The sequence below is a fragment of the Hordeum vulgare genome, chromosome 2H (genome assembly GCF_904849725.1).
Source record: "Hordeum vulgare subsp. vulgare chromosome 2H, MorexV3_pseudomolecules_assembly, whole genome shotgun sequence".
NCBI lineage: Eukaryota > Viridiplantae > Streptophyta > Magnoliopsida > Poales > Poaceae > Hordeum > Hordeum vulgare.
Window position 1 is genome coordinate 527,008,048 of NC_058519.1, and position 15,259 is coordinate 527,023,306.

The following is a 15,259-nucleotide window of genomic DNA, read 5'->3' on the forward strand; positions in this document are numbered from 1 at the left end:
GGTCGAACATGTCAAACTTGCAAACGGTGTCGAAACTCTTTTAAATCTCACGTGGATGCCTCATATGTCTATGCCAGGTTTTGGCAAAAGGTTAGGTCATTTATCCATAGTCTAAGAAAAACACCACTAGAGAGGAGTGTGCTAGACAAGGCCACATGGATGCATTCGTGAGCATGTAGTTTTTCTCTAGTTTGAATTCTTCTATTATTTGCAATTTCCATCATTCTCAATCAACAAGAACATTTTCTTATGTCCTAACCATTTCTTGAATTTTGTTCACAACTTTTAAATTTCAAATTGTGTATGAAAAAATTACAAACTTGAACACTTTTACAAAAACTCTTAAAAATTTCCATCAATTAATGAAAATTTTGAACACAAATTGCAAACCAGGATATTTTTTCCAAATTAGTCAACTGCTTTTGAAACGCACATTACTCAGACATTAATTGATGGAAAAAAAATTTGTGGGGAAAATAGAAAACAAATCATTTTTTGAAATTCAAAAAAAATGTCGACAGTATTTGAAAGCAAGATCATTTTTATATTCCAAACAATTTAAATTTGTAAACAGGTTTTAAAAAGTGTAAAGTTAATAAAGATATAAATGAATTATGTTGAAAAAAGAGAATAAAGACGAATAAATAGAACAGAAAGAAAAAAGGCTTAAGCCTTGACCCAACTAGGCGATAGCATCGTTCCCGTCGGGCGCTTGTTGGGATGGTCCTAGCATTAGTTATCTTGTTTCTTCCTTGCATTTCTTTTTTACAGTTTCTTTATATATTTTTTGTTCTTCTTTCTTCCTTTTTGTTTCCACTTTCATTTTTTGTTCATCACTTTTTTTCCTTATTTTCATTTTTTTCAACAATTTGCACTTTTTCGAATTTGTTCATTTAAAAAAATCCTGTTTTCAAATTTTGCTTATAAATACCGAATAGGTTTATTATTTAAAAAAATGTTAGTTTATTTTCAGGAAAATATTAGAAAATAATAAAATTTAGACTGTCAAAAATATTTGGTATTTTCATTAAAAATTGAAAATTCAAAAAAGTTTAGAATTTCAAAGTAAAAAATCACGTTTTCATAATTTTATTCATAAATTAGTATAAAATCCCATGAATTTCAAACTATATCGTTTAGAAAAATACAAATTCAGAAAATCTTCATGTTTCACAAAATTTGTTCTTAAATTCATAAAGTGTTCGGGGAATTTTACAAAATGTTAGTTTTTTCAAGGAGTTGTTCACAATTTCGTAAAAGTCGCGTTTTATATTTTGTTTCTGTTTTAAAAAATGTTCATGCTTTATAAAAAACTGTTCTCAATTTTTGAAAATTTAGCGTTATCAAATAAAATTTGTTTCCGGAAAACAAATTGAGATCCAGAAATATTGTTTGCATTTTCACAAAATTTAACTGTTCGAATTTCAAAAACATTTCATAAATTGTTTCAAAAAAATGGATCCGCCACCAGTTCTCATAAATTTGCGCAACTAATTAATCACTTGGACTTGTTGGCTCCATTGGTTTTTTACTCCTTTTAACATGCCTTAGGACTTGGGTTCCATTTCCAGGCACACTTCGTAAAGATCATTCTACCTTTTATTATAAAACACTCTCTCTGTAAAATAATATAGAAGCGTTTAAATTACTAAAGTTTTTTTATAAACTAATATAAAAGCGTTTAGATCGTTAAGGTCTTTTATATTTGTTTACAGAGGAAGTAGTATGGAAAGATCCCCTTCGTTGATGTTTTTAAACTGTAATTGTACTGAAGCATATGTGTATCAGAAAATCTTCCCTGTCATACCACGATAGTTCAAATGAGAAAATATTTTTGTTGCCAATGTGCGTCATTTCACTCGAGTCAACGAAAAGGGGGTGTGATCGGATAGTCCCCTTTGTAAACCTCGCACCGTTACAAGAGGAAATTTCTGTTTGCATTACATAGTGGCAATTACTCTTTCCAACCTCTCATTTGTTGGATTCTTCATATTACAACAGTAAACATAGCCGAGCTACGTTCGTATGCAAGCTGCAGGATCATATACAAAATTTTCTCGGAGATCCATCACTCATACACAGATTCACTACAACTTGCTCCCTCCGTAAGTAAATATAAGATCATTTAGATCACTACTTTAGTGATCTAAATACTTTTATATTCTTTTACCGAGAGAGTACATCACGAGAAAACACCAGCCCCTTCGCGTTGCGCCGCTACTTCAGAACCCCTCGTCTATGCGCTATGCTACATGTCCTTTAGCCAGCTGTGGAAGCCATCCAGCGAGTCAAACTTCATGCCCTGGCGTAAACACACACGAGATAAAGATATGAGCCAAAGAGAAATATATATATATGCACCGGGAAACGAAGCGAGCATGATGAACGCGGCGGCACTTACAGCCAGAGAGGAGAAGTGCGGAGACGTTCCGAGGTCGGGGAAACCTTGGAGCTCTTCCGCGTCAAGAGGCAGATGCTGCTTCTCACTGTTCTCAGGGTAGTCCGGGGTTCCGCCGCGTGACGGGTGTTCATCCAGGCCAGGCAGCGCCATGTCATTAACGGCATGCGACGTGGTTCCAGCGAGCCATTCCTTGGCTCCCCGGACAGCAGATTGGCGGAATTCTTCATCCTCCTCCTGTCACGTAACATGAATGACAGTGAAGTGAAGGAGTTATACAAGCTCAAAGGTAGTATACTGAAGCATAACTCATGAGGATCGATTATGTATTGAATCTGGTAGCGAAGAAATCAGAAGGCTTGATAATATACTATTCTAAGTTGCTATGGATTGATCTTTATAAGGACTTAAAAGCTTCTGAGACTGTCGGATGCACTCTTGCAAGCAGAAAAAATTCTCCTGTCTAGTAGGAGTATCTAGTTATTTTTGTGCAGTATAGCATCTGTTGATAAGGAATTGTTAAAATGGAGGGATCCTAGTATTGCAAGGCTTTGTTCAGGGGCTTCCAATAATTCACCCACAATCAGTATTGCAAGTCAATACTCTACAGTCCTATAAACAGAGTTTATCGGGTGTACATATGATTTTATTTGATAGATATAGATAAACTGGAGCTTCGCATGGTCCATAAAGCTAGAGAAAACCTTTCAGAAAGTTGATGATAGTTTCATTGGTAAATGACGATTTACCTGATTCTGCTCGGTTTCGAATGGACTGTCATTTGGGCGACAAGGCTCCGGAGGGTATGTCATTGGGGTTGGAGGATCATTTTCCCCAGCAAATGAATCGTATTCTTCATTACCACACCAAATTAGAGGCTGCCCGGCTTTCTCTGACTCCGACTGATAGAAGACTTTGGAAACAACAAGCTCCCCGTCCTTTTCATCTTCATCTACCCCAAGGTGATACTGATGCATCCTCCAATTAGTTTTTTTTGTCTTGCCACCTCCTTTCTTAGAACCCATGTAAAGAACCATTATTTTCTTCCACCCTTTTATGACACCGTTATTATCTAAGATAGATCTGGATTTTCCAGTCTTGTGCCATCTGAGACGCTCATCACAAACAGTGTGGTAATTGTTGCTAATCTTGCGGCGCTTGCGCGTGCCAACATCATAGGCATTTCCTATTTTGTGGAAGAAATGACTGGCAATCCCGTCTAATTTGACACCTGCAGAGTGCAGACGTATATGATTAGCTAACGAAGACTTACCCTGCATAGTATGAGCTAACTTTCTAATTCAAAAAGTCCTGATAACGGGTCCAAAATAAGAATCATGTACCAGGGAGATTTTCCGGATGTGTATAGCAGATTCCTTCCTCCTTCCCTATGGTTGGAATAAAATCATCTATTAGTACATGTGGCACTGCCCTGCTAATCTTGCCTTCTAAATGTCCAAGCAGTTCAAGATCAGTTGGATCAAACTTAACTCCAATAGGGAGTCCTGGCCACTGTGATGAAACCTGCAATACAAAGACATGAGGGTTTAGCACTTTACACTTTAACCAAGAGAAAGAAAAGACCACGATGCCACTATTTGGAAACAGTGGGCCGCATATTGTTATTTGGATGGTGTGTGTGTTAGTTTTTGCGAGAAGTGTTAGTTTAGTTGTTAGTATTAAGTGACATTGAAATAGCAAATAAGAAAAAGGGTGGTGCAGAGTTATCTCCCGAATTGTAGAATGACATGTATTTGGAACCAAATTTGCAAGCTAGAATGAGATGTATTAGGAACAGAGGGAGTACAAGGCAATATCCAGAAATTGTAAAAGATTACAGTTTGCCCTGTTTTTGCCTTCTTTTTTCGGTTTTGATAGCTTTCATATGTTTTGCTACTATTAGCTTTTGTTTTGTTTCGTTTCGCTTGGTAAACTTCTGCATATTTTCAGAGTTCTTCTAATGCGAAACAACATACAATTTTTTATCCCAGGTTCCATCAGGTTTTTACTTGCCTGGGTCAAGAACATGCATCAATGTGTTGTATGAACTGAAGGACCACCATTCTGGTTTTTATTTGCCATAATGGCGAGGTTACAAATCAAGCATCTGTGTACTTTAAAACATAATGTTTGAACAAGCTTATCAAGTGCGATAACGGATACAATGAAACTATTGCTTGCTACATGTCATTACCATGCATCTAGGTTTTGACAAGAGCCCATCAATTTAAAAACAAATTGTATGTGCATGAATGAAGTACTTCATCAAGTAATCCATGGAGTACAGCTGTTGCATCTGATGTTTTGTTTGGACCTAGTGCATTTGTGAAGATCAAGGTTGAACTTTATGCCCCAGCTTTTAATGGGCGAAAAGATACTACCAGACAACCATGCATAAAAGTAAATGAAACAGTTATATTAAATAATTAATGCTACTTACATCACTATTATCAATGCGATGTTCGCATTTTGGGCACTCCATCCCTGCTTCTGCAACCAATTCCCCGTTTCTTATCATCATAGCAATTATCTTTCCAGTAACAATGAATGGCCTGAAGTAGAAATGTGTGAGATAAATCTATTTTAGGAAGCATCATTTGATGCCTAACAGATAAAAAAATAATTAATGATACATGATATAGATCCCACTCATCTCAACAAAAAGCTGTCTGCCTTTTTTTAGATTCACAATGTAGCAACTAAAGCTAAATGGAGAAATATGAAAGGATCTTTACACAGAGAGACATCTATCTGAATTCTAGGTTCAGTCATAGGATATTAACTGCAGTAAGCAGACTTAAAGCCAACTAATCAAGAATAGTCATGTTCCTAGGATTGAAGATAATCAATTATGTACTGATTCTGAAAAATCTGATAGATTAACACTTGTTTGCAGATATTTTGCCTTGCATTGCTATTTCCAACGTATGCAGTCAGCTTGATGCAGAGCATGCCCTGTTTCTCTGTTTTATCCCCTGTTTCTGAAGAAAAGAGAAGCCTGATGCAGAGCATGACCACTGATTGATCTGAACAGAAAGTGACTTAAACAACATGCATTTGGTGGCAACATGTCCGGTCATGATCAGATATTCATATTGGCAGAATGCAACCCACAGTTTCCAGCGAGAAACACTGGAAATCACCACGCCACACTGAAACCTGCAGCTGTCATTTTGGTGCCACTGCAAGCAAACGTAAACCTGGAGGCTGAACAGAGGAGTCCTGAATATGCATTTCCACTGGCAGATGGAAAGCCCAGCACCGAACATGTTCGAGATGGCATACATAAACTTCTTCTCTCATCCACCCACCGGTAATATTTCTTGCAACGAGGTGCGATGCTTCAGACATCAGTAATGAACCTGAACGCCGCGCCTGCAGTCCTGCACCATCAGATACTAGCAGCAGCAGCAGCAGTTGGACGATCCACACATTCAGCAGCGCAAATCAGCGATCTCTGGCATATGATGAAGCAGAGCACGGTCACCACGAGACAGACAAGTGCCAGCGAAGAGCACCACGAGATCAGATCAGTCTGTATTCCCTCTCTGCACCACAAGAACAGAACGGAACGGAACGGAACCCTTCTCTGCTTCCTTCGAGGGGTTGGCTTCTCCTCCGCCAGCACCAGCTCAAGCACACTGCGAAGCACCTGCACTGACGCTGCAACGACAAGTACAACCACGCCGGATTCACCACGGCGGCGCGGCGGCGTTACCCTTCTCTGTCTCTGTCTCTTTTTTCCCTTTTTTTTTTTGAGAGAGAGAGAGAACTCCTCTGCTTCTTCCTTCGAAAGGAAGGATCCTCCCCTCCAGCAGCCCACCACAGACAGCCCCAAAACCTCCAGCACTGTCACTGTAGCAACGAGCGGGAGAGGAAACCGGCCGGAATCGCGTCGGCGGCGTTCAACCGGGTCTGCTCTCCGACGATCTCGCGCGCATTCGCCCGGTCAGACCGACGTCTCCTCTGCCGCGCGCTCAAGCTCCGGAGTAACATCAGCATCCTCTGGCCTCCTCCTCCAAAACCACGCACCGGAATCCACCGGCCGGTCGCCGATCAACCGCGACGCCCCTCCTCCGGATCAAAATCGAAACCCTCCCCACCCCATCAAATCCCCAGCCCCCTCGCAACACCGGATACCCCAAACCGCGTGCAGAAATAAAGCCAAAAAAATAAATCCAGAGCATGAAAAAAGAAATCCCGAGCAAGAAAAAGAGAGGGAGACCTGGTCAGATAGTAGAGACGGAGCCCAGGCGCGGGTCACTTACTCGTCCATGGCGGGCGCCCGGCCGCGCTGCGGAGGTTCGGGAGTGGCGGAGTGGTGAGGGAGAAGGGAGCGGACGAGCATCCGAGGGGGGTGGGGAGGGAAACTTCCGGGCGGGTGTCCGAGCCTGCCGTGCGCGCGCCCTTTAAATAGGCGGAGGCTGTGACCAAAATGTTTTGCCCACGGCAACAAGCAAGCGAACCCCACCCTGCTCTGCCTCCGCGCCTCCCTAGGGTCGGGCGCAGGCTCGGCGTGGACTCGGCTCGCCATGGTTGGCAGCTTGCTCTCAGATTCTTTTCCCGCGAGAGGAAACTTTTCCTGGATGCTTTTCGCGATCAGCACTTTGCACTAACCCTAAATGAGAGTAGTATATCTGGATGATCCATTGATGTGTAGTACTACTGCGATGGATGTGCTGCAAAATAACCCTAAATCGATTCCTTGTGAAATCATGTTCAGTTGTACTACATCGGTCCACATGGCCTCGCTGAGGTAAAATGCTGACAAAAGGAGAACTTTCCGGGTTTTACTGGATTATATTGTTTTCACGGGATCAGGACGTGTTGTCTTTTCTAGCAGATCGGAGGAACTGTATACTTGGGATTTACAGCTTTACTGAACTCAGGATGGATCTTGTCAAGATTTCGTTCATTTATGCGCACAGATGCGTGAATCTTTTCTCTCCTCCATTTTTCATCTTCTCTTGGTCAAACTGTACAAGATCGCCTTTTTGGATCGGGCAAACTTCCCAATAGATTTCCCAAACATGGACACTATCAGGCATGCTAGTATCAGGCATGCCATCAGGCATGCACGGCCAGTAGGCCGCCCCAAGGACCAGCCTATCTATGTGCACCCGGTGGGACCCACGCATCCCGCCCTTGTTTCTTTGCATTGCATCGCCGTCGCATCAACAAAGCGGCGTCCACTGATGTCTTCCTCTCCAAGGCAAACAAGGTAAAAGGCCCCACCTGGTTCCTCTTCCGAGGCCCGACGTGTCCCCCCAAACGTGGAACCACGCGTACACATGCACAGTGGGAGAGGGGGTGGGGTGAGGACAGAGGTGACTGGCATGCCACCCTGAATCCTGTCGAGTCCTTGCTGCCCAAGTAAAAAAAGGCTCTGTGTGGAGTACTCTTCTTTCTTTTACGCCATTGTTTTCTTAGACAATTTACACCATTGTTTGTGTTTTTGTTTTTTTTGAGAAACGACATTGTTTGTTTAGGCGGTCCCATCCAGGATGGATCCAACAGTTATCCGTGCGTCAAGGCCCAGCCCATTTTTGTCTGGTGGGCGGGGAGTAAGAAGCAAGCGACGACTTTGTGTGTATGGTGGGCTCGATCCGTGCCCATTTCCGTTTTGCTAGTCTGCATTGCGTCCCTAAAACTAAGCTCGACTTTTGTGTACTGAGTGACAGTGTGTTTCTTCTGGGGGGAGCTTTCGAGTCTGATCAATGTAACAAGGACATGGGATGCCTGCTGCCGGTACATGTATTTATAATCATCTGCAGAAAAGATACATGCATTTAATTGAACGGTGACATGACACTTGGTTTAACTCCTGCCGAAGACCAAGGCCTCCACAGTCCACGCCATACACCGTCGTAAAACTGAATATTTCGTTCACTACGTACGTATCCCTACGCCTGTACTGTCCGCTGGGTCTATGAAAACCAAATTACTCGCTGCTACCGCCGGACGAGACAGCACGCGGCAACACCTACGCGTGCCAAATCCCCTGCATTTTCCACCTGCACAACCAACGGCAGCGCGGCGGCCGCAGAGACACCGCTGCCTCCGATCCCAAAAGTTTTTTTTTTCTTTTGCGTCGATAAAGTCCAGTCAACTTGACTTGAGGCGACCGTGGTCAAAGTCTCGACATGGCTTGCGTGCAGGTTTGCTTTACTCGGTTAATATGATATGATCCCTCAAACCGTTCGCGGGCACGCCCGATCACTAAACCGGTCGTACCCATATTTGCTTTCGTACATTCACGTATCTCAAATTTCATTCCTAATTTTGAAGTCATTTCAACAAACACTTTATATGCAAACACATATAGCAACACGGCAGTGACCGGACCTTCAGCGCGAGTAGCATCGACGGTAATGACGGCAAGCTGCATGGACCCCCAACGCAAAGTAGCAACGTCAACAGTGCATGTACGGAGGCGACTAGCTGCATGCCGCGCGCACGCCCCTCCCGCTCGCGGCCGCGGCAGCGGTCGACCGGCCGGCCAGCCAGCCAGCACCAGCACGCGCATGCGCCCGCCCGCCCGCGGCTGCCAGTGCGCCCGCGCCCCGCGCTCTAGCTACTTCAACACTAGTGGCGCACATGAGGGGGGATTAAGAACAAGAGTGTATATTTAACATCGGATCTGGCTGATTCTCAATTAGCTAACAAACCGATTTCTTGCATCCCCTGAACAGCATCCCCCCTACGGTACCGAACAGCCGGTGTCTGCTTTTTCGGCATTGGGCATCTTTGTGTCTGATTTGTCTCTCTTCAGTTTTCTTAGCCTTCTAGGTTTTCCTCTCTCATTTCACAGGAAGGCATTGGTACAGATCAGCAGGAAGGATCGCACTGACCTTAGACTCAAGACAAGAAGCACAAACAAAACTGAAATACTGATAGAAAACCAACACGACTCGTCTCAGTCAAGTGCAGTTACGGCACCAACTCTAGTCTAGACAACGGCACCTATTCGACCCCCATGCCATACACACCCGCCGTGTCCGTACGTGTCTGGCAACAATAAGGAACAAACTGAAAGAAGAAAAAGGAAACTGGTAAACAAAAGAGTAAAAATATTATACATGTGAGTGCGGAAATGAAGACTGGAGAAACGTAGAAAGATCTATGGATTAATAATGGCTCTACTGCCGATTGCTGCAGTGTATCAACAGAAGAACAGTTAGAGATGGTGTGGTTCAGACATTTTGGGCGGCCTGGAGTCCGATTGGTCAATTCAGCTCATTCATCTTTGGGACGCTGCAGCTCATAGCAGACCAAGATGACATCAAGACATATCGGATGCCAGTGCCATCCGGCGTTGCAGAATCTTCATGCGGTCGCAATACAATACAGAATAAGGAGCTCGGATCGGAGACAACGGCACGGACATGCAAGAGCTGCCTTCTCCTCTGTTACCTTTTGTGAATAGGAGGAGGACAAGGTGGATCACTTGCTTCTTCAGTGTGTGCTATCCTTGCAGGTCGATGCCCGCCGCCCCCGTCCACCTTGCCGGTGCTTCCTCCGGCCTCCTCCGCTCGTGGTCGCCGCTGCACGGGTCCATGGCTCCCGCGTCGCCTCAGGCACCCAGCCGTCCCCGTTAATTCTGGATCGGGGACATGTGCCAGCGTCACGTCTGCGCACTGCGGTCGACGCCGTTGAGGTCTAGGCAACCCCTCCCGAGCCGCCTGGCCTCCGCTGTGGACGGCGGCCAGCTCAACACCTGTAGGTGCGAGGCCGAGGCGAGTAGGCGACCGGAGGATGGCAGCTAGTCAAATCCTGCCATGGCCCGTGTCGCCCGGTTTTGGCTGCCCAGGCATTCAGGCGTCCATTCATCCCGGGCTGGCTTAAAACTCGATGATGTCGTCGCCTGGCCCTTGGTCACCACGCATTGGTCTGCCGCGACCCCGTTCGGTGCGCACGTTGCCTGGAAAACGGTCACCGGGCTCGCGGCTGCTGCAACAAGTGGAGGCCTGTCAGCTCCCTCGCAAACCTCGTGGTGCCGCCGCCGCTTCCTCGCGCTCGTTGTTGCGCCAGTCCAAGATCCTGCTCCTCGGTTCGGTCCAGACAGGGCCTGGCCTTGGGGTGTTTGTTTCCACCGACTTTTTGTGTATGGACTAAAAAAATCATTTTTAATCTCATGTGAAAGAAATAGGAGAAACTTTTAGGGATTCAAAGTGATATTTGAGATTAAAGAAAAAAAGTCCCTATGGAAGGGTCCTTTTAGGATTTTTTGGCACTTTTTCCAACACTACCCTTATTTTTAGCATGTCATTTAATAACTTCTAGTATATTACTAGGGGTAACATGGTTTTTTCTCATGTCATTTAATGACCTCTAGTCTCTGTTTAGTCTATGGAAACAAACATGTATGGACTATGGACTTTTTAATCTCCCCTAATAATAAAGCAAGCATTGCTTCTGGCGCGTCCGTCACGGCATTTTTGCAAAAACACCCTTGTAGTTTCCTCTAATTAACCCGCGGTACGTTTTTAACTGAGGCCGAACCGGTTTTTTTTCACATTTTACACAAAACCCCCTTACTTTCGTGCTAAATAACCCACGGTCCAAATTATATACACAGCGAATTGTTTTTAAAAAAATTTACGTACACCCCTCACATATGCGTTAATAACCTCGAAGTCCATTCAGAATAAATATGTATTTTCAAATAATAATATCTTTTAAACCAAATCCAATTTAAACATGTTATATATGAAACTTGATTAGAAAAATGTGTAGAGTTTGAATATGTTGTTATTTTACATATTAAATATTTAAAAAAAATACTATTTAGGATACAATGCTAATCAATATTTTTCTTTATTTCGTACCGACTATTTGTATTGTAACATGTTAACTTAAGCATCAATATTTGGGAAATGTTATAATCTTTGGACATGATATACTTGCACTAGGTTCTTTCTTTGTACATATTTTATAATCTAAGACCTTACGTACGTGCCTTTTTTCTACAGTATCCACGCGCGTTTTTATCAATGGACTACACTTTTTTTATTTTTTATTTTTCTTCCGTTGCAACGCACGGGCATTTGTGCTAGTTGGGACTAAAAAAAGTCGTGGGACTTCTGAAACAAAGAGGGCCTAACTTGACCAGCCGCAACTACAGGACTATGCCGGCATCCGTGACATGCCACGACTTGATGACTTTGTCGTCGTCCTGATCACTGCTCATCATGGAGCAAACTGAGCTTCTATGCGCTGAGCTTCGAGACTACATTGCGCGTGTTAGGAGTGTTTTGGCAAGTGTTTTTGATCAGTTCTTTTGAGCTGTGCCGTGAAAATAAGCTTCTGTAAAAATAAGTTTAATATAAGCTACGATAGAAATACGCTTCAAATCATAAGTTAGTCACTTCAGTTAGTTAGTTTTTTTGAGTGACTGTTTTCTCATCTTATCTGTGGTGTGGTATGGTCACTGAAAAGTCTATAATGCTTTTGCACTATATTGTTGTTCGGATTAGATGAGATCTCTGAATTTTTTTAGGACAAATAGGCCATCAATATACATATGTTGGAATTATGCCCTAGAGGCAATAATAAATATAGTTATTATTATAATTCCTGTATCAAGATAATCGTTTATTATCCATGCTATAATCGTATTGAATGAAGACTCATTTACATGTGTGGATACATAGACAAAACACCGTCCCTAGCATGCCTCTAGTTGGCTAGCCAGTTGATCGATGATAGTCAGTGTCTTCTGATTATGAACAAGGTGTTGTTGCTTGATAACTGGATCACGTCATTAGGAGAATCACGTGATGGACTAGACCCAAACTAATAGACGTAGCATGTTGATCGTGTCATTTTGTTGCTACTTTTTCTGCGTGTCAAGTATTTGTTCCTATGACCATGAGATCATATAACTCACTGACACCGGAGGAATGCTTTGTGTGTATCAAACGTCGCAACGTAACTGGGTGACTATAAAGGTGCTCTACAGGTATCTCCGAAGGTGTTAGTTGAGTTAGTATGGATCAAGACTGGGATTTGTCATTCCGTGTGACGGAGAGGTATCTCGGGGCCCACTCGGTAATACAACATCACACACAAGCCTTGCAAGCAATGTAACTTAGTGTAAGTTGCGGGATCTTGTATTACGGAACGAGTAAAGAGACTTGCCGGTAAACGAGATTGAAATAGGTATGCGGATACTGACGATCGAATCTCGGGCAAGTAACATACCGAAGGACAAAGGGAATGACATACGAGATTATATGAATCCTTGGCACTGAGGTTCAAACGATAAGATCTTCGTAGAATATGTAGGATCCAATATGGGCATCCAGGTCCCGCTATTGGATATTGACCGAGGAGTCTCTCGGGTCATGTCTACATAGTTCTCGAACCCGCAGGGTCTGCACACTTAAGGTTCGACGTTGTTTTATGCGTATTTGAGTTATATGGTTGGTTACCGAATGTTGTTCGGAGTCCCGGATGAGATCACGGACGTCACGAGGGTTTCCGGAATGGTCCGGAAATGAAGATTGATATATAGGATGACCTCATTTGATTACCGAAAGGTTTTCGGAGTTACCGGGAATGTACCGGGAATGATGAATGGGTTCCGGGAGTTCACCGGGGGGGGGGGGGGCAACCCACCCCGGGGAAGTCCATAGGCCTTGAGGGTGGCACACCAGCCCTTAGTGGGCTGGTGGGACAGCCCAAAAGGCTCTATGCGCCAAGGAGAAGAAAATCAAGAGAGAAAGAAAAAAAAGGGAGGAGGTGGGAAGGAAGGGGGACTCCCTCCCACCAAACCTAGTCCAACTCGGTTTGGGGGGGGGGGGGAGAGTCCTCCCCCTTGGACTCGGCCGACCCCCTTGGGGCTCCTTGAGCCCCAAGGCAAGGTCCCCTCCCTCCCACCTATATATACGGAGATTTTAGGGCTGATTTGAGACGACTTTTCCATGGCAGCCCGACCACATACCTCCACGGTTTTTCCTCTAGATCGCGTTTCTGCGGAGCTCGGGCGGAGCCCTGCTGAGACAAGGTCATCACCAACCTCCGGAGCGCCGTCACGCTGCCGGAGAACTCTTCTACCTCTCCGTCTCTCTTGCTGGATCAAGAAGGCCGAGATCATCGTCGAACTGTACGTGTGCTGAACGCGGAGGTGCCGTCCGTTCGGTACTAGATCGTGGGACTGATCGCGGGATTGTTCGCGGGGCGGATCGAGGGACGTGAGGACGTTCCACTACATCAACCGCGTTCTCTAACGCTTCTTCTGTACGGTCTACAAGGGTACGTAGATCACTCATCCCCTCTCGTAGATGAACATCACCATGATAGGTCTTCGTGCGCGTAGGAAAATTTTTGTTTCCCATGCGACGTTCCCCAACAGTGGCATCATGAGCTAGGTTCATGCGTAGATGTCTTCTCGAGTAGAACACAAAAGTTTTTGTGGGCGGTGATGTGCGTTTTGCTGCCCTCCTTAGTCTTTTCTTGATTCCGCGGTATTGTTGGATTGAAGCGGCTTGGACCGACATTACTCGTACGCTTACGAGAGACTGGTTTCATCGTTACGAGTAACCCCCTTTGCTCAAAGATGACTGACAAGTGTCGGTTTCTCCAACTTTAGTTGAATCGGATTTGACCGAGGAGGTCCTTGGATGAGGTTAAATAGCAACTCATATATCTCCGTTGTGGTGTTTGCGTAAGTAAGATGCGATCCTACTAGATACCCATGGTCACCACGTAAAACATGCAACAACAAAATTAGAGGACGTCTAACTTGTTTTTGCAGGGTATGATTGTGATGTGATATGGCCAACGATGTGATGTGATATATTGGATGTATGAGATGATCATGTTGTAATAGAAATATCGACTTGCACGTCGATGGTACGGCAACCGGCAGGAGCCATAGGGTTGTCTTTATACTAACGTTTGTGCTTGCAGATGCGTTTACTATTTTGCTAGGATGTAGCTTTAGTAGTAATAGCATGAGTAGCACGACAACCCCGATGGCAACACGTTGATGGATGATCATGGTGTGGCGCCGGTGAAAAGAAGATCGTGCCGGTGCTTTGGTGATGGAGATCAAGAAGCACGTGATGATGGCCATATCATGTCACTTATGAATTGCATGTGATGTTAATCCTTTTATGCACCTTATTTTGCTTAGAACGACGGTAGCATTATGAGGTGATCTCTCACTAAAATTTCAAGACGAAATTGTGTTCTCCCCGACTGTGCACCGTTGCTACAGTTCGTCGTTTCGAGACACCACGTGATGATCGGGTGTGATAGACTCAACGTTCACATACAACGGGTGCAAAACAGTTGCGCACGCGGAACACTCGGGTTAAGCTTGACGAGCCTAGCATGTGCAGACATGGCCTCGGAACACATGAGACCGAAAGGTCGATCATGAATTATATAGATGATATGATTAGCATAGGGATGCTTACCACTGAAACCATACTCAACTCACGTGATGATCGGACTTGGGATAGTGTAAGTGGATCATGAACCACTCAAATGACTAGAGAGATGTACTTTTTGAGTGGGAGTTTAGCATATAATTTGATTAAGTTAAACTCTAATTATCTTGAACATAGTCTAAGTCCACTTTGAATATATTTGTGTTGTAGATCATGGCTCACGCGACAGTCATCCTGAATTTTAATACGTTCCTAGAGAAAGCTAAGTTGAAAGATGATGGAAGCAACTTTGCAGACTGGGCTCGTAATCTTAAGCTAATCTTACAAGCTAGGAAGAAGGATTATGTCCTTAATGCTGCGCTAGGAGATGAACCACCCGCTACGGCTGATCAGGATGTTAAGAACGCTTGGTTAGCACGTAAGGAGGACTACTCAATAGTTCAATGTGTAGTCTTGTATGGCT

General features: G+C 44.2%; 1 protein-coding gene across 1 annotated transcript; it reads right to left on the reverse strand.

The window, feature by feature from the left end:
• Positions 1-1,864: 1,864 nt before the first annotated feature.
• On the reverse strand, positions 1,865-6,947 carry LOC123427005. The gene is made up of 6 exons (XM_045110934.1): positions 6,667-6,947; positions 4,839-4,950; positions 3,742-3,922; positions 3,148-3,629; positions 2,402-2,635; positions 1,865-2,302 (listed from the first exon to the last, which is right to left on the reverse strand). Exons 1-6 carry the CDS (start codon positions 6,930-6,932, stop codon positions 2,249-2,251), a joined length of 1,329 nt encoding a protein of 442 aa, XP_044966869.1. The 5' UTR covers positions 6,933-6,947; the 3' UTR covers positions 1,865-2,248.
• Between the last annotated feature and the right edge of the window lie 8,312 nt (positions 6,948-15,259).